Genomic DNA, 24,357 nt, shown 5'->3' with positions numbered 1-24,357 from the left:
ACTGGGTTTAGGTTGCTGCTGTTTGCTCCCGGTGTATCATTAACTTACTCGCCGTGTCCGTCTGATTAAATGTGTAACCTGGGCGGGGAACCAAATCACAGCTGAAATGTTCTAAATGCACAGCGACTGGGGGCGGGGGGGGGGGGTGAAAATAAAAAGAGGACAGGCGGGATAATGTTTCGGATGTAGAACGAAGATAAGCGATGCACCCTAATGTACAGAACTGATGGGCCAGCGTTCGTTGTTTTATTTTTTTAATCCTTATTTAAACATGAAGGGTTGGTTTATAAGGATCCTCCTTAATTTCCCTGGGAGTTGCACGGAAATGGGAGTCTGTTTTTCCAACCCCCAGCCCCCCGCCCTTTGTGTGGGACGAGCATGGGAATGGGCAACTCCTCCTCCTCTGCTTGGGATTCCTGACGTGGATGTGAATCTGTTCTTGTGCTGGAACGCTGTGTCCATGTGCGGGGATTAAGGTGGGAATGGGAATCCTCTGACAAATTGTAGGGTTGATGATTGGTGAACTCTTCTCCCACGCCCTTGTCGCGAGCCGGTACAGTAATCTTTGCTAATTACAGTGATTTGAGTAGTGTGTCAGCTTGTGGCTCAGTGGGGAGCACACTCGCCTCCGAGTCAGAAGGTTGTGGGTTCACAGTCCCACTCCAGGGACTTGAGCACATAAATCTAGGCTGACACTCCAGAGCAGTGCTGAGGGAGTGCCGCACTGTCAGAGGTGCCGTCTTTTGGATGAGACGTTAAACCGATGCGCTCTCAGGTGGACGTAAAAGATCCCCATGCCACTATTTCGAAGAAGAGCGGGGGCGTTATCCCCGGTGTCCTGAGGCCAATATTTATCCCTCAATCAAAATAACAAAAAACAGATGATCTGGTCATTATCACATTGCTGTTTGTGGGAGAAACATAGGAAGATAGGAGCAGGAGCAGGCCACTCGGCCCCTCGAGCCTGTTCTGCCATTTAATGAGATCATGGCTGATCATCCAAATTCAGTACCCTGTCCCTGCTTTCTCCCCATATCCCTTGATCCCTTTAGCCTTAAGAAATATATCTAACTCCTTCTTAATGAATTGGCCTCAACTGCCTTCTGTGGTAGAGAATTCCACAGGTTCATCACTCTCTGGGTGAAGAAATTCCTCCTCATCTCAGTCCTAAATGGCTTACCCCTTATCCTTAGACTGTGACCGCTGGTTCTGGACTCCCCTGCCATCGGGAACAGCCTTCCTGCATCTAGTCTCTCTAGCCCTGTTAGAATTTTATAAGTTTCAATGAGATCCCCTCTCATTCATCTAAACTCTAGCGAATACAAACCTAATCAACCCAATCTCTCTCCATACGTCATTCCTGTCATCCCAGGTATCAGTCTGGTGAATCTTTGCTGCACTCCCTCCATGGCAAGAACATCCTTCCTCAGATAAGGCAACCATAAAGCTGTGCGCAAATTGGCTGCCGCGTTTCCCACATTACAGCAGTGACTCCACTTCAAAAATAGTACTTCATAGACTGTAAAGCGCTTTGAGACGTCTGGTGGACGTGAAAGGTGCTATATAAATGTAAGTTTTTTTAAGCAGAGTAGCTGTGCCTGAACCATATAATTAACACTGCAGTGTGAGCTCCATTCACGCCTGGTTAATGCAGCAGGCTTTATTTATTCCCCTTACAAGTCATTATTCTTAATTGCATTGCCCGCTGTCCTTGAATTTCTCCTGCTCATCAGTCTTCTGACTGATTCTGAGAGCACTATTTTTTTTCCTGACAGCGAGTACCTTTTTTATTCATTCACGGGATGTGGGCGTCGCTGGCAAGGCCGGCATTTATTGCCCATCCCTAGTCGCCCTTGAGAAGGTGGTGGTGAGCCACTTTCTTGAACCGCTGCAGTCCGTGTGGTGAAGGTACTCCCACAGTGCCGTTAGGGAGGGAGTTCCGGGATTTTAGCCCGGAGATGATGAAGGAACGGCCGATATATTTCCAAGTCAGGATGGCATGTGACTTGGAGGTGGTGGTGTTCCCATGCGCCTGCTGCCCTTGTCCTTCTAGGTGGAAGAGGTCGCGGGTTTGAGAGGTGCTGTTGAAGAAGCCTTGGCGAGTTGCTGCAATGCATCTTGTAGATGGTACACACTGCAGCCACGGTGCGCCGGTGGTGGAGGGAGTGAATGTTTAAGGTGGTGGATGGGGTGCCAATCAAGCGGGCTGCTTTGTCCTGGATGGCGTCGAGCTTCTTGAGTGTTGCTGCACTCATCCAGGCAAGTGCCCCATATGACGGATATTGTTGGCTTTCCACTCGCTCAGTTTCCCAGTTCCATTTCACCCCGTACGTCCTTAAGCAGCTAAAACTGGGATGGCCGTGAACTGTAAGCAACTCAGTCGGCCTGGGAGCCCACCCTGGCCTAGAGGGGGGAGGGAAAAAAACACCCAAATGCGCTCTCCAGATCAAGATCCGGCAAACCGCTTGCTGGAAAGTGGCCAGATATGGGCATTGGCTGAGGTCATAGTCTCAGGATAAGGGGTTGGCCATTTAGGACTGAGATGGGGAGAAATTTCTTCACTCAGAAGGTTGTAAATCTTTGGAATTCTCTACCCCAGAGGGCTGTGGAGGCTCAGTCGTTGAGTATATTCAAGACAGAGATCGATAAGATTTTTGGGCACTAAAGGAATCAAGGGATATGGGAATTGGGTGGGAAAGTGGGAAACTGAGGATCAGCCATGATCTTATTGAATGGCGGAGCAGGGGCCATATGGCCGACTCCTGCTCCTGATTCTTATATTCTAAGGACACATGAAGAATGGCTGCTTGGCCAGGATATTGGAGGGAATTAGGGGGAAATTGGCCAGCGTATCTACTCCTGATCACTAGTCCGCAAACCCCAACTGGAAGTGCGAGTGTGTGGCGGTAAGGTGAGGATTGAATCGAGCTTGGCTGTTGTGATGTCTTTCATGGTCAAATAGCTGGTTGACACCGGGCCGGGTGGGGGTGGATGGTGACATTCGTTTTGGGTGGCGGCAGCACATCGGACGTCAGCCAATCGGCAGCCTGTTGCATATGCCGCCCGATTATCTATCCCACGGGAGTGGATGGGAATGGTAGTCGGGAAGGGTGTAAAAATGGGCTGTCGATTCACCGTGGTCTGTTCTGTGCATGTATTGGTGTCTTTGGAGGGGAGGGGGTAACCTGTGATACACCTACGAACATATTAACAGTGCCGGCCTGGAAAAGACCCTCTGGTCCATCCAGACAATTATAATACCCTGTGCATCACAATATATACACTCTCCACCCCGCCCAAAACCATGTGATCTCCTGGGAGAGGTGAAAAACCAGATTAAAAAACCCAGACCAATTTTGGGGGAGTGGGGGGGAGGGGTGGGAAATCTGGGAACTTCCCCCTCTGACCCACCGAGGCGGTCAAGACCAGTCCAGGAGATCACTCTGGTCCTGAATTGCTCGCAGTACCTACCGTTCGTCGGGGGTGACCTCCGCCCCGGCCAGAAACAGGTCCAGCTCTCGCTTGAAGGAATTCAGTGAATGGACGTCCACTGCACCAGACGGCAGCCTGTTCCAGAGGTCCGCGATTCTCTGGGAAACGCACAACCTCCTGACACTTGCACGCATCCACCATAACTCAGTATCACCCGAGGGGACGGCCGTGAAATTGCTCCGGCCTATCGGTGCACGACTTTACTCGGTCATAAAATGCCAGGAATTAATTCCGCACGGGCTAGCGGGGAAGGTCGTGCGTGTGCCCTGAACGTAAACTGCTTTGCGCTGTCCAACGCGGTCTCAGCTCTCTCAAGCCTGCGTTGTGTCTTACCGAGCGGGCCTTTTGAGGCTGGATCGGAGTTCGGTCTGGTCGCTGGGCTGAAGGGTAAAAGCTGTTTCTGTCGCTGCCTTGTTCAGAAGTTCGAGCGTCCACTGTGATCCGTTTGGAACAACATTGCTGCTTCCTTCCGTGCAGTCCCTCTCCCAAGAGAGGAGCTCGTTTCACTGCCCACCTGGCTGTCGAGTCACAGTAACGGTGGGAACAGCACAATGGGAAGCTGGTGACGGGAATTTGGAAAGCAGGGGTTTCACAAGGCTTATTGTTTAAAATTGCCGCTTTTGTTTACTTGACTTATCTTCCTGTTGGGAACCTTCCTCCTGCTCAGCTCTTCCTGACATCGTAGCCTTTAATGATCTGCTTTCACAGAACTCCGAAGCCCTTCAAGGCTTTTTGCTTCACCCTTCCCTGAGAGATTTACTGGGCTATGTTAACAGACGCCAGGGCAAAAAGTGGGCTTGTCTTCCAAAGTATTGTCCCAACTGCCTGACCCTACCAAATAACGAAAGGCTCTTCGCCCTCCTTTTAAAAGAAGCCGTGGGTGAGAAGTAGATTGGGACGAGCCACCCGTTACCATGGCAGCCCGCGCCCTCAGACACGTTTGATAACGTTTTGGGGGTCAGGCTTGGGCCTGAAGGTTTTGCTGAAGATTCTAGCATACACAGTGATATAAGAAAACTACTAAGCACTTGGTTGAGCATAAAACAGGGCTTTAATCAATTGTTTTACAACCATGAGATTCTAGTTACATCACTAGTTCCTGGTTACAAAAATGTCCTGGGCAAGCTGGGCCCACGCCCGAGTATTTATACTCCTTGGATGGCGCCACCAGCTGGCTGCCCAGTGTTATTTCATGAGTCAGTTCTTCATGAATGGTAAGATTCATGACACACGGTACTACTACTACTTTCGAATGACTGGTTTGGCAATCCATTCGACGGCCTCCGGAGATGCCGAGTGGAGAAATGAGGTGCCTCCTGCCACAGATCTCAGTGGGCAGGTTGATGTGATGTGTTCCGTGGTCTAGGACTCGTGGCCACAGTCGCACTTCGGGTCGTCCCTCACCTTCCACTTGTGGAGCAGGTGGCCGCGTCGTCCACGCCCCGCGCGGATTGGGTTGAGTCCCGTCCACCATCTTCGAGGGAGGTCCAAGGCAAATCCAGAACTGCCTTTACACAATCCACAGCTTTATCATCATCTCCTGGTGGCCAAGGCTCATTGGCTGCTGGTAGCCACCCCCTACCCCCCCCAACCTCTATCCCGCGTGGCCATCGTTCATGTACAAAGTGAATATTGGGGAGGCTGCTCAACCGAGGGGGAGAATCCCTCTCGCGCCCAACCCTTCCCTCAGCTGTCCGCAGCAGGGGACCTTGGCCGCCCTTAACTTGGGACGCTGAGGGCAATTGTAGGCACCCCTTCTGCAGGTGAAACACACGGGGAGGTCGCGGAGAAAGTGGGGCGACACCGGGCAAATGGGGCACTGCAAAGTTTGGGGGAAGTGGAGAATGTTCCAGGTGTATCGGCAACTCGGAGTTGCTTCGCAGCAAATGCGAGCGGAGACCGCGGTGCGGGCCAACCCAAATGTGTTGACGCTTCCGTTAAAATAGGGAGCAGGTGAATGTCATGGGAATGCAGCAAGCGTTGGTCCGCGAACATCACGTAGAAACATAGAAGACAGGAGCAGGAGTAGGCCATTCGGCCCCTCGAGCCTGTTCCGCCATTCAATGAGATCATGGCTGATAACCAAATTCCGTACCCTGTCCCTGCCTTCTCCCCATATCCCTTGATCCCTTTAGCCTTAAGAAATATATCTAACTCCTTCTTGAATATATTTAATGAATTGGCCTCAACTGCCTTCTGTGGTAGAGAATTCCACAGGTTCACCACTTTCTGGGTGAAGAAATTCCTCCATCTCAGTCCTAAATGGCTTACCCCTTATCCTTAGACTGTGACCCCTGGTTCTGGACTCCCCCGCCATCGGGAACATCCTTCCTGCATCTAGTCTGTCTAGTCGTGTTAGAATTTTATAAGTTTCAATGAGATCCCCTCTCATTCTTCTAAACTCCAGCGAATACAAGCCCAATCGACCCAATCTCTCCTCATACATCATTCCTGCCATCCCAGGTATCAGTCTGGTGAATCTTCGCTGCACTCCCTCCATGGCAAGAACATCCTTCCTCAGATAAGGCGACCAAAACTGCACACAATACTCAAGGTGTGGTCTCACCAAGGCCCTGTACAACTGCAGCAAGACATCCTTGCTCCTGTACTCAAATCCTCTCGCTATGAAGGCCAACATACCATTTGCCTTCTTAACCGCCTGCTGTACCTGCATGCTTACCTTCAGCGACTGGTGCACAAGGACACCCAGGTCTCGTTGCACTTCCCCTTCTCCCAATCTATTGCTGTTCAGATAATAATCTGCCATTCCTGCCATCCCAGGTATCAGTCTGGTGAATCTTCGCTGCACTCCCAGCGGTCATCTTCAGGGCATAGGATTTAAACGCACGCAGCATACACCTGTCAATTTGTACGTGCATGTCCTGGTCTAGCCGACCTCGTCAACACATCATTTCATGGCTGGTTTCTTCTGACCTGGTGCCAGAGGTTGGCCCAATTGCCAACTGCCTTGCAGTTGAACTCTGGTGGACCTCCAGATGTGCCAGTTTACAATTCGGACGCTGCAGCATTCAAGGGACAAAAGAATGGAGCCAGCCACAGTGAGAACACTTGCATCTGCACATGATGTACGTGAGGGAGAAGGGAATAGGAAGATATGGCGAAAGGCTGAGATGAGGTAGATGAAACGGCTGGAAACTCGTGCGGAATATCACCAGCACAGACGAGTTGGGCCGAATGGCCTGTTTCTGTGCTGTACCTGCTGTGTAATAAGCCAGCTTAAAGTAAAAAACGACACCTCTCGGCAGCAGAATAATATACTGAAGGCGTGTCCCCCCAGCCTTGCCGTGAGCATCGGCGAGGGGCTGTGTAACATTTGCTGTCTCTCTCTCTCTCTCATTTGAAAGCTCCAGGCGCAAGAGTCACAACTGGGCTGGAGCCAGGAATGGTTATTTCAGTGGCAGGGCAGGGCAGTCGACGGTCCTTGCCTGGCGATCCCGGTCAATGACAGCCGACAAGAGTTTTTAAAATGGCCGCCTCCCTCCCGGTGCGCGACTTGTGCGAAAACCAAAAAACAAAGCTCCACTCCGCGCAGGTGGTTGTTCTGCGTGAGGTTCAGTAACGTGTGATTTGTGTGGGGCTGATCGCTGCTTTCTTTCTTTCCCTGTTTACAGCACTATCTGACCTGTTTCAGCGGCACCATTGCCGTGCCCTTCCTGCTGGTGGACGCCATGTGTGTTGGCTACGACCAATGGGCCACCAGCCAGCTGATTGGGACCATCTTCTTCTGCGTGGGGCTGACGACGCTGCTGCAGAGCACTTTGGGTTGCAGGTACTTGTCCACCGAGCAGGAAGCTCGTCCGCACGAAGCAAGGCCAACCAAAGCACGGGTGCATAACCCCAGAAACCTAGAGCCAGGCCCAGCTGTTTCCCTACCTTACAACAGTGGCTGCACTTCAAAAGCACTTCACTCGGTTGATTCCTGAGATGAGGGGGTTGACTTATGAGGAAAGGTTGAGCAGCTTGGGCCTATACTCATTGGAGTTTAGAAAAATGAGAGGGGATCTTATTGAAACATATAAGATTCTGAGGGGGCTCGACAAGGTAGATGCAGAGAGGATGTTTCCCCTCATGGGGGAATCTAGAACTCGGGGGCGCAGTCTCAGAATAAAGGGTCGCCCTTTTAGAACTGAGATGAGGAGGAATTTCTTCTCTCAGAGGGTCGTAAATCTGTGGAATTCTCTGCCCCAGAGAGCTGTGGAGGCTGGGTCATTAAATACATTTAAGGTGGAGATAGACAGATTTTTGCAAGATAAGGGAGTGAAGGGTTATGGGGAGCGGACTGGGAAGTGGCTTTGAGCCCAAGGTCAGCCATGATCTTATTGAATGGCGGAGCAGGCTCTAGGGGCCAAGTGGACGACTCCTGCTCCTATTTCTTATGCTCTTATGTACTTCCTTGGCCATAAAGCGCTTTGGGATGTCCTGAGGTCGTGAAAGGCCCTGCTTAAATGTGTGAGTCCTGTCTGTTTCTAGAGTTGCATTAACACAAGGGAGGGAGAGAGAAACTGGCTGGCGTTTATTACCCATCCCCAGTTTATATTAAAAAAAAAAAAAATTGTTCCTGGGATGTGGGCGTCGCTGGCAGGGCCAGCATTTATTGCCCATCCCTAACTGCCCCTAAGAAGGTGGTGGTGAGCTGCCTTCTTGAACCGCTGCAGTCCGTGTGGTGAAGGTGCTCCCACAGTGCCGTTAGGGAGTTCCAGGATTTTGACCCAGCGACGATGAAGGAACGGCCGATATATTTCCAAGTCAGGATGGTGTGTGACTTTGGAAGGGAACTTGGGAGGTGGTGGTGTTCCCGCGCGCCTGCTGCCCTTGTCCCTCTAGGTGGAAGAGGTCGCGGGCGAAAGTAACTTGCACAACAAAGGGTGAAATCTAAATGTAGGATTTGTTTTTAAATTGAAAAGGGATGAGGTGGAGAAACATTGGCTTTCCTCCCCCCTCAACACCTTGACGACAGCAAGGAGACGCTGGCCGTGTCATTGGTGGCCTTGATCATTCATGCCTTGTGTGCTGAAACGGCATCAGGAACAGCTGCTGGCTGTTTTGAGAGACATCTGGATGACGTAGCAGATTAGAGCCTGGCCTTGTGCCACTGGGACCTTTGTTCAAATGCAGCTCAGACTGAAGGGATGTCGTGTCCTCCGTCCTTGGCTGTAAGGGACCTGCACGAATATGGGTTGGAACCGTCCCAGCCTGATTCATTTATGTCACTGGATGATGAGTGTGTTACACAACAACGATTTATACAACGCCTTTTAACGTAGTAAAAACGTCCCAAGGAGCTTCACCAGAACGTTATCGGACAAAATTTGACACCGAGCCACAGAAAGAGGCATTAGGACAGATGAAAAAAATACTTGGTTAAAGAGAGAGGTTTTAAAGAGCGTCTTAAGTTAAGAAAGCGAGGCGGAGAGGTTTAGGGAGGGAATTCCAGAGCTGAGGGCCCAGGTATCATAGAATCACAGAATGGTTACAGCATGGAATAAGGCCATTCGGCCCGCCGAGCCCGTGCCGGCTCTCTGCAAGAGCACTTCAGCTAGTCCCGCTCCCGCGCCCTTCCCCCCCCCGTAGCCCTGCAAATGTTTTTCTTTCATATACTTATCCAACTCCCTTTTGAAAGCCGTGATTGAGTCTGCCTCCAACACCTTCTACCAGGCAGTGCATTCCAGATCCTCACCACTCGCTGCGCTTATATAAAAAAAAAAAAAAAAAGTTTTTCCTCATCTCGCCTTTGGTTCTTCTGCCAATCACCTTAAATCTGTGTCCTCTGGTTCTCGACCCTTCCGCCAATGGGAACAGTTTCTCTTTATCTACTCTGTCTAGACCCCTCATGATTTTGAACACCTCCATCAAATCTCTCAACCTTCTCTGCTCTAAGGAGAACAACCCCAGCTTATCCAGTCTATCCACGTAATTGCAGTCCCTCATCTTTGGAATCATTCTCGTAAATCTTTTCTGCACCCTCTCTAAGGCCTTCACATCCTTCCTAAAGTGTGGTGCTTGACCCCTCCAGGACATCCTCTCTCTCCAGCACTGTCACATTCTCCTTAACCAATATTGCCACCCCACCGCCTTTCTTTCCTTCCCAGCTTTCCAGAGCACCTTATATCCAGGAATGTTTAATACCCAGTCCTGCCCTTTTTTCAGCCAGGTCTCCGTTATTCCCACGACATCATATTCCCATGTGGCTATTTGCGCCTGCAGCTCACCAAGCTTGTTTACTATGCTTCGTGCGTTCACATACATACACTGTAAACCTATCTTAGACCATCTTGTGTTATCTTAGTTTGACCCCACCTTAATACCTCACTATTTCTTGCTTTAGTGCTATCCGTATCTCCCAATCCTTTGTGCCCTTTGTTTCTCCTTTCTAATGCTACATCCTGGTGCCCATCCCCCTGCCAACTCAGTTTAAACCCTCCCCAATAGCACTAGCAAACCTCCCCGTGGGGATATTAGTACCGGCTCTGTTGAGCTGTAACCAGTCCGGCCTGTATAGGCCCCACCTCCCCCAGAACCGGCCCTAATGCCCCAGGAATCTGAAGCCCTCCCTCCTGCACCATCTCTCCAGCCACGCATTCATCTGCTCTATCCTCCTATTTCTATACTCACTCGCGCGTGACACTGGGAGTAATCCAGAGATTACTACCTTTGAGGACCTGCTTTTTAATCTCTTTCCTAGCTCCCTAAAATCTGCCTGCAGGACCTCATCCCTCTTTCTACCTATGTTGTTGGTACCAATATGGACCACGACCTCTGGCTGTTCACCCTCCCCCCTCAGAATGTTCTGCAGCTGGTCAGTGACATCCTTAACCCTGGCACCAGGGAGGCAATGTACCATCCTGGAGTCACGTCTGCGGCCACAGAAACGCCTGTTTGCTCCCCTAGCTATCGAATCCCCTAGCACTATTGCTTTCCCTGTCTTCCTCTTCCCCCCCCCCCCCCCCCCCCGCTGTACAGCTGAGCCACCTGTGGTGCCATGGACTCTGCTCTAGCTGCACTCCCCAGAGGAACCATCGTCCTCACCAGTACTCAGAACAGAATACTGGTTGGAGAGCAAGATTCACTCAGGGGACTCCTGCACTACCTGCCCGGCCCTCCTCTTCTGTCTGGCGGTCACCCATTCTCCTTCTGCCTGTGCACTCCTTAGCGGCGGGGTGACTACCTCCTGAAACGTGCTATCCACGAAGCTCTCGGCCTCGCGGATGCACCGCAGTGACGCCAGCTGCTGTTCAAGCTCTGAAACCCGGAGCTTGAGCTCCTCCAGCTGACGACACCTCCTGCTCACGTGGTTGTCCAGGACACGGGAAGTATCCTGGAATTCCCACACGGCACAGGATGTGCACTCCGCTGGACCGAGCTGCCCTGCCGTGCCTTTATTTATTCAACTATTAACTACCTTTTTTATTCAAGTAACTTAACAGAAATTAACTTAAGACTTAAAAAAAAAAAAAAAAATCACCACCAACTACACACCAATTGGCGCTGACGTCACTTACCTCGCTCCCTGACACTCGCGCTCCCTACGGGCTCCTGGGCCTACATTTATCTGCGGCCGCTCCTCTCGCTGTGCCACAGGTCCGCTCTCGTGTCTATTAACCTAGAGACCTTGGGTTCTGTGGCTCCACTCCTCCTTTTCAGTCAGACATCTCCACTGCCTTCCTCCTCTCCACCGATTCCTGCGCTGACCAAATTCCTCACTACCTGCGATTCTCTCCGTTTGCGATCTCCCAGCTCTGTGCTCAAGCTCGGGTGTCTGAAAGCTCAGCCGCCAATGGTGGAGCGATTCAAATCGGTGATGCGCACTGGTGTAGTATGAACAATGAGGGACAGGTAAAGACCCTCTGGTCTATCCAGCCTGTCCCACACAATTGTGGTACCTTGTGTATCACAATATATACACTCCGCACCCCACCCAAAATGATGTGATCTTCTGGGATAAGGAAAAAAAACATTAAAAACCCAGGGCAATTTGGGGAAGAAGATATGGAAAACGCCTCTGACCCAACTAGGCAATCGAAACTAGTCCAGGAGATCACTCTAACCCTGAATTGCCTGCAGTACCTAGCTTTTGTGAGAGGTAAAGTCCGCCCCAGCCAGAAACCGGTCCAGCTCTCACTTGAAGGAATCCAGCGAAATCCGCATCCACCACACGAGATGGCCGCCTGTTCCAGAGGTCCACGATTCTCTGGGAAAAGAACCATCCTCCTGACATCTAACCTAGATCTGGCCTTACACAACTTAAAATTGCGTCGCTTGGTCCTCCCTAATCTATTTCCTGGGAAAGCTCTACTGAGATATGGGCTGAAGGGTAGAGGGAGATTTGCTCTGTATCTAGCCATGCGATTCCTGGCAATGCTTGATAGAATCCAGCAGTACAGAAGGAGGCCATTCGGCCCATCGTGCCTGTGCCGGCTCTTTGAAAGAGCTATTCAATTAGTCCCACTCCCCCTGCTCTTTCCCCAGAGCCCGATAGATTTATCCTTTTCAAGTATTTATCCAATTCTCTTTTGAAAGTCAGTATTGAATCATCTTCCACCAGCCTTTCGGGCAGCGCGCTCCAGATCACAACAACTCGCTGGTTCTCTTCAATCTGTGTCCTCTGGTCGCCGACCCTCCTGCCAGTGGAAACAGTTTCTCCCTATCTGCTCTTCAAAACCCTTCATACCTGGGGAAACCTCAGTGAGATTCCATGAAGCCTTCAGCTGCCTGGGCCCTAAGCTCTGGAATTCCCCATCCGAAACCTCTCCGCCTCGCTACCTCTCTCTCCTCTAAGACGCTCCCTAAAACCCACCACTTTGACCAAGCCCCTGCCCTAATATCTCCTTATGTGGCTCCGTGTCACATTTTATTTGATAATCGCTCCCGGGAAGCGCCTTGAGACGTTTTACTACGTTAAAGGCGTTATATAAATGCAAAATGTTGTTGTTGTTGAAACTTGCAATATTCTGTCATCTCACAAAGCATAACTGGCCAGAAACGTGACCCGCAAGAACGAATTCCAGCAAATTGTACACGCAGCCTTTCGCTGTTTAATTTCTCGGTCTCCCGTGGTCATTTGCCACACTTGCCCCTACCCTGCCCCCCCCCCCCCAATAAGTTGAGATAAAACTGGAGTTTAACGTTGGTTTTGCCGTCCCTCAGACTCAGTGACTGAAATTCCAGACTGTTACAACAGCGAAAATACTGCGGATGCTGGGAATCTGAAACAAAAACAGAAAATGCTGGAAGCACTCGGCGGGTCAGGCAGCATCCGCGGAGAGAGAGAAACAGAGTTAATGTTTCGGGTCGATGACTTCGTCAGAACTGGAAAAAGTTAGAGATGTAACAGAATTTAAGCAAGTTATTTTGTTCCTCCCCTCCGCGCCGCCCCCCCCCCCCCTCTTTCCCTGCTCCTGCATGTCCTTAAAACCTGTTACATCTCTAACTTTTTCCAGTTCTGACGAAGGGTCATCGACCTGAAACATTGACTCTGTTTCTCTCTCCACGGCTGCTGCAGGACCTGCTGAGCGTTTTCAGCATTTTCTGTTTTTACTCCAGGCTGCAGACTCCTGAATGAGTTGCGAAACTCTTTTGCGTGTCACTGTACTGGACAAGGTGCAGATTACAGTATCCGGCTCCTGTTGTACAAGGAGTCAGATTTCTTCCAGGTGTCGGGTGTTCAGTTTGAGCCTTTTCCCGGAAATTGGGTCTATTCCGCCGAGGATTGCCAACTCTGGCTGCATTCCTGGAGGCAGCATCACATTACCTCCCGCCCGAATCGGTCAAAAAATCCTTTATTTCCCATCTACAATTTCTATAGAGCTAATAAATTAAAGTGTTCAAAGTAAATGAATGACGTCCCTGTGATTTTCCTCCCGGGGTTGCTTGCAGCGGACTCCAGGAGATTAATCTTCAATTGCTGTAGAATCCAGGCCAATCCTGAAGTTAGTAACCCAAATTTCACCAGTGCCCGGACCCCAGCGGTGCCCCGCAGTGCCCGGTTTGGACTGCCTGGTTTTGGGACTTGACAAAAGGCAACGACTACCCTTGCTAAACTATCACCGTCGGATGTTAAAGCCAGGGGGAGAATCTTCGAGTCTGTGTTCCTCACACAATTTGTCCTTTTCTGTTCCTCAGACTGCCCTTGTTTCAGGCTAGCGCCTTCGCTTTCTTGGCTCCAGCTCGGGCGATCCTGTCCCTGGACAAGTGGAAGTGCAATAACACAGGTAGGAAGAGTCCTTTATTCCCACGCCTGCGCTTGTCCCTATCCGAGCGATTACAGAATGGTGCAGGAAGCGATGGCCTTGGACTGGTCACCGGACCTTCGCTGGTCTACCCCCCTGAGGCTCTGGCTGCACCTCAGAGACAGAACAGCTGGATCTGCAAGGATCTACATAGACTGTTTAATAAAAGCGCGTTGGCCATTGTGCAAGCTTTAATATGCCGAGTATTGGGCCATGTGCTCAACTTAAGCGTTGCACGGTTCTGAGATGGAACTTCCAGAGGATTTACATTTGCATTCTACTTTATTTCCTCTGGAATCCTGTTAACAGCTGTAAGGGGGGGAAAAGTTCCCTTCCCTCTCCCTCCGCCCCACTCCCTCACTCTCCCTCTGCCACATGCTCCGCCCTGCTCTCTCTCTCTCTCTCACGCTTTCTCGCTCTCTCTGCCCCACTCTCTCTCTCCCTCTCCACCCCTCGCTCGCTCTCTCTCTCTCTCCACCCCACTCCCCCTCTCTGTCCCACTCTCGCTCTCTCTGCCCCACCCCCCCTCTCTCTCTCTCTCTCTCTCTCTCTCTCTCTCTCTCTCTCTCTCTCTCTCTGCCCCATTCCCCCCTCTCTCTCTCTGCCCCATTCCCCCCTCTTTCTCTCTGCCTCGCTCCCTCTGCCTCGCTCCCTCTGCCCCTCTCTGGCTCTCTCGCTCTCCGCCCCCCTCTCTCCACTCCACTCCCTTTTGTGCTCGCTCTTTCTCTCTTTTTATTCCTCTTTCTCTAAAGGGGAGAAAACCTGAAAGCATCAGGCGAGCAAACGCGAGAGTGATTATTAAGTGACTGAGGTGAGACGTTCTCCACTGGAGGCTTCAGCCTGTGTGCTGGCAATAACTGCAAACAACGATCTTGCGGAACTTGGGTGAAAAGCGTTGGTGATTTGATTTGTGTACAGAGCAGCGTCGCTTTGCAAGTTGCTGATGATCGGCTTTAAAACACCGAGACCATCTGGTTGGGTTTTGGTGGTTATCGTCGAAAGGACCTAGAACTGAGATCCCGATGACCACACTCAGTGGAATTGTATACCTCTGCTCCCCATAGTCGGCAAACGTTTGGGGATTTTCTGGATGGAGTGCCACACTGAGCGTTCTGTCTCCAGGACCACCCCCAGATGCCCGCTTACCAGCACCATTGGCAGCTGTCAGGGAGCAACCTAAAGCCCACTCCTTGTGGCTGATGCAGCAAGCTTGGCTGAGGCTGGCACCTGGTGGATTGTAAGGATGGGGAAGGTTGGGATGAGCTGCCCTGAATAGGATAACCTTGTGTCCAGTGCCATATTGAGACTTCCCAAACTGACAGTGGGCAAAAACCCAATCTTAAACTTTCAAGCTCAACTACAAGATTCTTGTTTGAAAGATTTTTTGTGACTGGGTGTTCCAATTCCTGCTGAACAATAAAGTTCATTCATGTCCCAGTGTTGATGTTACTGATCCAACAGGGAACTCATTGACAGCATTTGGCACCATCGAATTGTGGCTAAAAATGAGGGATTAATGGGTTTACTTCTGCATTTCTATTTTGACTGGTATCAAGAATTGAGTAAAGGTCTGTAACCTACTCTCGGGCTTTGAAGGATGACATTTGAACAGCATGGTGTGTGTGGGACTCTCACCGTTTTATGACTCTAAACCCTTGGATGAGATAAGAGATTGTAATTCAGAGCCTGTCAAGATAACTGTTGCTTATCCAACACTCAGTATAACGTCCCTGCCACAAATAGACCTCCTCTGTTTGACCATTGTCTTCTCTTCTCACCTGCTGTGGGCAATGACTGTCACTGGGACCCGGTTCCGGTTCCAAGGCACTGGCCAACTCTCTGGTAGTGTGGCCGTTCTTTATATGTAAACAGCGAGTGTTGGCGGGCGGTCTGCGAGGAGACGGTGGGGCGGGGAGAGGGGGCTCGGTCCCTGCCCAATTTATCCCGAGTTAGCCCCACGCATGCACTCGCGTTTTACCCAGGGAGGCGTCGCGAGGCAGGTCAGGAGCAGCAACCCTGGCGCATTTCACCCCTCGCCTTACCAATTCCAGGAGCGCTGGTGCCACCCGCCAACTCCGAAGTGCAAACCTCGGACCTTATGTTGGCGTTCTTGGCCTGGTGCCCCATCCTGTGGGTAGAGTGAGCTCCTGGAGAGCTGCGTGTGCCTGCCCTCGCCTGAACTACACAATGTAGCTAAATTGCACCGTTCAAAAGGCACGTGAGACTAGGGTTCTCTTTGGGGCAGGGGAGAATTTTTAAATCTCTTCCTACACCCCTACCTCTGTCTCTCAAACCCTCCACACACTTTCAATGGAACTGGATTCCAGCATTCACCACTCGAGGGAGGGAAAGCATTGGTTTTCCTGTGGCAATTCCAGGGCCCCAGTAGGTTTCTATTAGGTTTCTTGTCCCACTCCCAGCCCTTTCACCCCTGATGATGTCTAGGATGGTTTAAGTCATCCTCGATTCCGAGGGACTGCCTAAGAGAGAGAGTGCGGGTTATAGGGGCAAGTACTGCCCAAGTTGTGCGGTGTAAACATCTCGTCTTGGGCTTTTCCTCCCCCCCCCGGCTGTTTGCAGTTGGCACGGCGACGAGGCCCAGACGCTTGTGGCCGCTCCAGAGCGTCCATCCCAGCGCTTTCAAGCCGGTCCAGAACGGAGCAGCTGGCCCATGTGGTTTAGAGTGGCGTGAGGCCCACCTCCCCAGTTACTCAGCGCCGACCCGACTGATAACTGGCGGACTCCCTACAGCGAGACCGTTGCTGTTGTAAGAGGTCGCAGGTCACGGTGATCTTGGCATCGGATGGTGGTCAACAGGAGCCAATCAACCTTTGCTGATAATTTCACCAGGGCTCAGAACCCAAGCCCCTTTGATGGATCCAAGGGCATTTTACTGTAGTTATTTCAACTGGTTTTTTTTACCCATGTCCTTTTTTTTTAGATATACCCTTTACAAATAGTTCAGAAATGGTGGACACGTCACATATTTGGCACCCCAGGATACGAGAGGTAAAGTTCCACAGAGTTAATCTTTCTACTTCTACTTCTACTTCCTTTCTGAGCCATGCCCTTCCTCTGCGCCTTCTGAGGACGAGTCTTGTCTGCGGCCTCTTCGAGTGAGGCCTTTAGTACTAGAGAGGCACAGGAGCCTGGGTTGTAGACCTAAGTGTTAGATGTTGCTGGGGGAACTGTGACTTCCAACTCTTGAATTGACATTTAAACACTTAGGGTTGTATTCCCTGGAATTTAGACGGTTAAGGGGCGATCTGATCGAAGTTTTCAAGATATTAAGGGGAACTGATAGGGTAGATAGAAAGTATTTCCGCTGGTTGGGGAGCCTAAGACTAGGGGGCAGAGTCTAAAAATTAGAGCCAGACCTTTCAGGAGTGAAATTAGGAAACACTTCTACACACAAAGGGTGGTAGAAGTTTGGAAATCTCTTCCGCAAATGGCAATTGATGCTGGATCAATTGTTAATTTTAAATCGGAGATTGATAGATTTTTGTTAACCAAACGTATTGAGGGATGTGGGGCTCAGGCGGGTTATATGGTGTAAGGTCGCAGATCAGCCATGACCTCATTGAATGGCGGAGCAGGCTCGAGGGGCTGAATGGCCTCCTCCTGTTCCTAGGTTCCTAACAGCTGGTGAGGTTGTCCTCCCTGGTGGCCATTACAAGCCACAAGCCAATTCAGCACAAGTACTGTCCTTCAGCTGGACCTCTGCAGGTATACGCCCCTGGCGATGTGAGGTGTATCTTGGGACGGTCCATGCTTGTGGTTGATTTTGGTGCGGTCTGTTATAAAGTGATACTGGTGGACTTGCATTTATATAGCGCCTTTCGCGACCTCAGGACGTCCCAAAGTGCTGCACAGCCAATGAAGTACTTTTTAGTCACTGTTGTAATGTAGGAAACCCGCCAGCCAATTTGCACACAGCAAGCTCCCACAAACAGCCATGTGATAACCACTTAATCTGTTTTTTTTTAATGATGTTGGTTGAGGGATAAATGTTGGTCAGGACACCGGGGAAAATTCCCCTGCTCTTCTTCGAATAGTGTCGTAGGGTCTTTCACGTCCATCTGAGAGGACAGAGGGGGCCCCCGTTTAACGTCTCATCCAAAAGCCGGCACCTCCCGACAGTGCAGCACTCCCTCAGCACTGCACTGGGAGTGTCAGCCTGCAGTTTGTGCTCAAGTCTCTGGAGTGGGACTTGAACCCACAACCTTCTGATTCAGAGGTGAGGGTGCCGCCCACTGAGCCACGGCTGATACCTGTTGGTGATGCATTTTCCTACTGAATGTGTACTGGGACAAACTGGGATTGAGGAGCTGGGCGGAAAGTGTCCTGTATTCAAACAAAGGGCGGGAAAAATGAGTGGTACCCGGGTTTAGAGAGGGGCAATAGGGTTTTCCCCAGTGGGGAGTCAGGGAGGAGGTCAGGGAAGTCTATCTTGTCCAATTTAAGAGCTCCAAATGCATGCTTTCTCCGCCCCTCCACCCTCACCAAAACCACGTGAGCTTGATCCAACTATAAAGCTGGTAACTGCATTCCTCACCCTTTCAGCATACTCAGCATGAACTCTTTCGAATAAAGCCAACAGCACATGCTCAAATGCCTCAACTTTGTGATATTAATGCCTTGTTAATGAAGAGATTTTTGTGCCTAGATCTTTTTTTATGCAGTGTCAGCGATGCAATACCTTCAGTGTGTTTAAACTAGGTCCAAGAAAGTGCAGAGAACATTTGGTTGTGTTCTGGTCAGTTTCAGGGGTGCACAGTGGTTCTCTGACGACTGACGGGTAGGAGGATCATTCTACAGTTGGCCTTGTTCAGCTTTTTGCTTTAACTTTACTGATGAAACCTGGAGATGATTGTGACTAGAGAATCGGATGGAATGATCCCAAAATCCCAGAGTCAAAGGGGGAAAGGAGCAACGCCAGGTCCCATAGCCAACCTGGAAACAGCAAGCGAAGATCCCCAAGCAAGCTCAACCTCTGTAAATCAGGGTAGCGATGTCTATAAGCAAAGATCTCTTTTCATAGAATCTTACAGCACAGATGGAGGCCCTTCGACCCATCATGCCTGTGCCGGCTCTTTGCCAATTACCAGTTGAAGTTTGAGAGTCTGTCTCACTCCCAGATTGTCAACAGGCCAGGAAGGAAAAGGCAGTTGGGCCCATCAAAATTCATCCCAATTCTCCTGGTCTAGCGTCCAGCTGCTTTTTGAAAGCCCCTAAAGTCCTTGGTCTCTACTAATGCCTGTGGTGACCCCCATGTTGTCTCTGGAGTTTTTCAACATCTCCGCAGAATAGGTGTGACGGAAATGCTAACGCCACCTTTCAGATCAGTGGAGTGACTCACATGTTTTCTTTTTGCGCAGGTCCAGGGGGCTATAATAATGTCTTCACTCATTGAGGTGCTGATTGGGTTCCTGGGTCTACCTGGAGTGCTTCTCAGCTACATTGGTCCACTCACCATCACCCCAACGGTGGCTCTCATTGGCCTGTCCGGTTACCAGGCAGCAGGGGAACGAGCCGGAAAGCATTGGGGCATAGCAATGCTGTAAGTGCCTTCTTCTTTCATACTATCTGACATGAATCTTGTCAGCATGTGGAAATGACTTCTGAAATGATACTGGGCGGCCTGCTGGTGGCACTGTCCAGGGAGAGCATAAATACTTGGGCACGGGCCCAGCTTGCTCAGGACATTCTTTAACAGGAACTAGTGAAGGACACAACTAGATCTCCATGTTGGAAAAACAGTTGATTAAAGCCTTGTTTAATACTTAGACCAAGTGCCTAGTAGTTTTCTTACATCACTATCGTTTTGTAATCTGCAAAGAGGAAATGTTGTTGTGTTGACGAAGTGAGAGTGGCATCACGCGGTCATCCGTGGTCAGACATCTATCCCTGACCTTTGCTGATGTCAGCTATTGGGTGGGGTCACTGCAGTTGACTCTGGCCCAGGGAGAAGGAAAATCATCTGATTGCGATCCAGTGATCCTTGCTGAAAAGCAACCCTTATGTGGACGTCGCACAGGGACCGACGTGGGCTGCCTTGTGATCTCTCTCTGTGGTGGATTAACCTGTTGCTGGTTGCTAACCCAGGTCTCTCGTGATGAATGAGGACTCGGGTGAGGCACCAGCTGGGTGGGATGGTGCTCCGTATGAGTCAACAGGAAGAGGAAGTGACAACAACAACAACTTGCATTCATATGGCGCCTTTAGCGTAGTAAAATGTCCCAAGGCGCTTGACAGGAGCGATTATCAAACAAAATTTGACACCGAGCTACCCAAGGAGATATTGGGAGAGATGCCCGAAAGCTTGGGGAAGGTCCATGTAAGTAATTTAAACTTGATAACTATTTCAACTAATCTCCAAGCCCCAAGTCGTGGTTTAACACCTGATATCCGTGTCGGAGGATGAATTTGACTTGTTAATTCTTAACCCTTTGGGGCAAGTCCAATCAAGAATGCAGAAAGCGATTGAAGAGATTTTTTTCTAAAAATCAGTCGGTAACGGGTTTGAGAACCGGTTCCGGTTCTACCGGTGCTGAGTGGCGCGGGGGGGGGGGGGGGGGGGGAGAGGTTGGGGCCACCAGCAGTCCCAGTCTCTGAGATCTCCAGGGTGGTCCTGATTGCTGACTTCCTCTCGCAGTCTCACCAAAAGCGTCCAAAGTCTTGTAGCGTAACTCTGTCAATTATTGACTTGGAGGTGCAGCCAAGTCTTTGAACTTTGTGTTATAGTTTGCCATAATGTTTGAAACTTCGTCGTTCCGGGAGACTGCGTGCTGGAGGGTGAAGGAGCTGGTATGGGGAAGGAAGCTGGCTGGTGGGGCAAGAATCGGGCAGGGCCTGAGATGGAGGGGTTCGGACTGGAGAATGGGCTGGGTTGGAGATCGAGGAGCTGGTGCTTCAAAATGGAATGGGCAAGCCTTGGGGTGGGAGAGGATGGCATTGGAGAATGTACTGTACTGAGGATGGGCGTGCTGTGTTGAGGGCAGAGGTGCCAGGCTTCTTGAGGGGTGGAACACCCAGTATTGGAGAGGGACATTGTCTGGAGTGGAGGACTGGTACGGGAAGAGTAGACGGGTGCCCTATGCTTTGTGACCGACTTGGCTGACACGGCAGAGTAGGCAAGCTGTGGTGGTGGTGATGGGGTTGGTATTGGAGAGTGGGGCATCTCTGGGTGGTCGAGAGTCCCGTATCTCGAGCCGTGCTGTGGATTCAGAAGCTAATGTTCGAGAATGGGACAAGACATAAGCGGTGGGAAGGAGCGTCCTGTATCGGAGAGAAAGCAGATGGAAGGGTCACTATTCGAAAGTGGACAGGTTATGCTGGGAATGGAGGGCCCAGTCTTGGAAGCAGGGAAGAGGCCTAAACGCTGCCCCCTTTTAAACTGCCAATTTCCTTTCCAGGACCATATTCTTGGTACTATTTTTCTCTCAGTATGCTCGGAACGTGAAGCTTCCTCTTCCGGTTTATAAATACAAAAAGGGATGGTCGGCTTACAAGTTGCAGCTCTTCAAAATGTTCCCAGTAAGTAGCCGCCGCCCGGGTGGAAATAAAGGTGCCATCCCAATGTTACAGGACGCGTGGTTCCAAGGCCCAGCTCCTCTGTGGACTTCCTAGTGCTTTCTCACCATTTGGCTTAAGGATTTGGAAAAGAACGGCATATAAGCTGGGCATTGAAAGAAAAGAAAGGCTTAAATTTCTCCAGCGCCTTAGACGAGCTCAGGACGCCCCAAAGCCCTTTACAGCCAATGAAGTACTTTTTGAAGTCTCGCCGCTGTTGCAATGTAGGAAACGTGGCAGCCAATTTGTGCACAGCAAGCTCCCACAATGTGATAATGAACAGATCATCTGTTTTAGTGATGTTGGTTTGAGGGATAAGTATTGGCCCTAGGACACCAGGGGGACAACTCCCCTGCTCCTCTTCCAAATAGTGCTTGGGGATCTTTCACATCCCCGTGAGAGGGCAGACGGGGCCTCTGTTTAATGTCTTATCCAAAAGACGGCACCCCCGACAGTGCAGCACTCCTGCAGCGCTGCACTGGAGTGCCAGCCGACAGCGCCTTACCACATCTTTCTGAAACGTCATCCTGCGCTTCACATACAATGGACTACATTGAAGAGCAGTGACTGTTGTTACACCATTGGCAAATGCAGCAGCCATTTTGTGCATAGTGCGATCCCACAAAAAGCAGTTATATTGAGTGAGCAGTTGATGTATTTTTGATGGTACGCCTGTTGAGGGAGAAATGCTGACCAGGACAGGCAGGGGGGAGAGCTCCCTGCTCCTTTTTTGTAGTCGTGCCGTGGGATCTTTTCGTGTCCACTCGAACGGACAAGACGGGATTTGGTTGAATGCCTCATGGGAAGAAAAGCCACCCTGCCGGTGTGGCACTCCCCTCAGGACTGCACTGGAGCGCGAGTCTGGATTAGGTGTTCAAGTCTTGGGAGCGGGGCTTGGGCCAAACAGGTTGACCCCTTGGCCTTGCTCCGAAAGGGACGGGCTAACTGTTTCCCCACCCACAGCCCCCGAGTTATTTGGAGGAACTCCAGTTTGGCTCCCCCCACCCCGGTAAAATCAGAGATCCCAAACTGGCACCAGGAGCAGGGAAGGTGTCGACAGTCAGAGGGGAAGAGTTCACTCTGGGTGCTCTCCTTGTTCACCTATTTCCTTGATGGCTTCACGTGAGTCATACTGACATCAATTAAATGGTGACTGCAGGAACCAGGGAGAAAATACTAATTGGTGAGAAAAATGGGAGGGAAATTTAGAAAAAAACAGTCTTTTCCCAATTTCACTGCGAGATAAGTTGTCACGAGTACACTTTTTATAACGTTCCTTCTAGCACTGTGACGCCTGATTTGCCCCAGTTTCGTTCACACTGGATTTGCTCCTGCAGATTATATTGGCCATCTTGGTGGCGTGGCTGCTGTGCTTCATCTTCACGGTGACGGATGTTTTCCCACCAGACAGCGAGCAGTATGGGTACTACGCTCGCACTGACGCGAGGAAAGGCGTCCTCTCTGTGGCTCCGTGGTTCAAAATTCCTTACCCCTGTAAGTACGCGTCGCATCCTGTATTAGAACATAAGAAAGTAAGAGCAGGAGTAGACCACACGGCCCCTCGAGCCTGCTCCGCCATTCAGTGAGATCGTGCCTGAATATCAACCTCAACTCCACTTTCTACAGCCCTCTGGGGCAGAGAATTCCAAAAGATTCACAACCCTCTGAGTGAAGAAATTCCTCCTCATCTCAGTCTTAAATGGCCGACCCCTTATCCTGAGACTATGCCCCTAGTTCTAGACACTGCAGCCAAGCGAAACAATCTCTCCGCATCTACCCTTCAGAATCTTCAATGAGCTCACCTCTCATTCTTCTAAACTCCAGAGAGTATCGGCCCATTCTACACAGTCTCTCATCCTAGGACAGCCCCCTCATTCCAGGAATCAATCCAGTGAACCTTCGTTGCACCGCCTCCAAGGCGAGTTTATCCTTCCTTAGATAAGGAGACCAGAACAGTATTAATGTGCGCCCATGGGCTAAAGCCGTTGAGACCCAGCAAGGGGTTGGGAGGGGAGACGGGGGGTGTCCCCTGATCCTCATCACTATCGCCGGCTGGTGTGTGGGGCCAGAAAAGCTCAGATTTGATCCTCGGTCAGTGGTGTGCTAGTTGGTCTCGATGGGCCACCGTACGACTGGCCTCTGTGTTCCTGGCTTAAAGGAAGAACTTGAATTCGTGGAGCGCCTTTCAAAAACTCGGGGCGTCCTAAAGCACTTCGCGGTATTTTTGGAGCGTAGTCACTATTGTAAATGTAGGAAACGCGGCAGCCAATTTGCGCACAGCAAGCTCCCACAAACCGCAAAGAGATAATGGCCAGATTATCTGCTTTAGTGATGTTGATTTGAGGGATAAATATTGGCCCCAGGAGTGAAACAGGCATTGAGAATCGTAAAAAGACCTCAAGATGATAAGTGCAGAGAAGAAATGTAAACCTTATTCTGCATGTACAATAAAGATAAGAATGAATTTGCTAAAATATGATGCATTTAAGGGGAAGCTAGACGAGTACATGAGGGAGAAAGAAACAGAAGGATATATCTCATTGAAACTTATAAAATTCTAACAGGACTAGACAGCCTAGATGCAGGAAGGATGTTCCCGATGGCGGGGGAGTCCAGGACCAGGGGTCACAGTCTAAGGATAAGGGGTAAGCCATTTAGGACAGAGATGAGGAGGAATTTCTTCACCCAGAGAGTGGTGAACCTGTGGAATTCTCTACCACAGAAGGCAGTTGAGGCCAATTCATTAAATATATTCAAGAAGGAGTTAGATATTCTTAAGGCTAAAGGGATCAAGGGATAAAGCAGGGACAGGGTACTGAGTTTGGATGATCAGCCATGATCTCATTGAATGGCAGAGCAGGCTCAAGGGGCCGAACGGCCTACTCCTGCTCCTAGTTTCTATGTCTATGTTTGATGGGGTGAGCTGAAGGAGGAGTGGGAGAAGGCTCAAGTGGAGAATGAACACCGGCACGGACCAGTTCATCGAATCATAGAATGAATGATACAGCACAGAAGGAGACCAGTCGGCCCATCTTGCCTGTACCGG

The 24,357-nt window shown here is 50.5% G+C and overlaps 1 protein-coding gene across 1 annotated transcript in view; it reads left to right on the top strand.

Moving 5' to 3' along the window:
* slc23a2 (solute carrier family 23 member 2) overlaps positions 1 to 24,357 on the top strand; it is an 86,908-nt gene that overhangs the window by 32,557 nt on the left and 29,994 nt on the right. The window contains exons 5-10 of the mRNA XM_085970955.1: positions 7,125 to 7,282; positions 13,633 to 13,721; positions 16,681 to 16,748; positions 19,118 to 19,299; positions 21,155 to 21,275; positions 22,649 to 22,805. Of these exons, the coding sequence (XP_085827081.1) occupies positions 7,125 to 7,282; positions 13,633 to 13,721; positions 16,681 to 16,748; positions 19,118 to 19,299; positions 21,155 to 21,275; positions 22,649 to 22,805 (775 nt within the window). The remainder of the gene's footprint in view (positions 1 to 7,124; positions 7,283 to 13,632; positions 13,722 to 16,680; positions 16,749 to 19,117; positions 19,300 to 21,154; positions 21,276 to 22,648; positions 22,806 to 24,357) is intronic.

Source organism: Somniosus microcephalus, chromosome 30 (genome assembly GCF_052327205.1).
Source record: "Somniosus microcephalus isolate GS21.2 chromosome 30, FLI_Smic_1.0, whole genome shotgun sequence".
Taxonomy (NCBI): domain Eukaryota; kingdom Metazoa; phylum Chordata; class Chondrichthyes; order Squaliformes; family Somniosidae; genus Somniosus; species Somniosus microcephalus.
The sequence above is the reverse complement of the archived record's forward strand: the minus strand, read 5'-3'. Positions and strand labels throughout refer to the sequence as shown.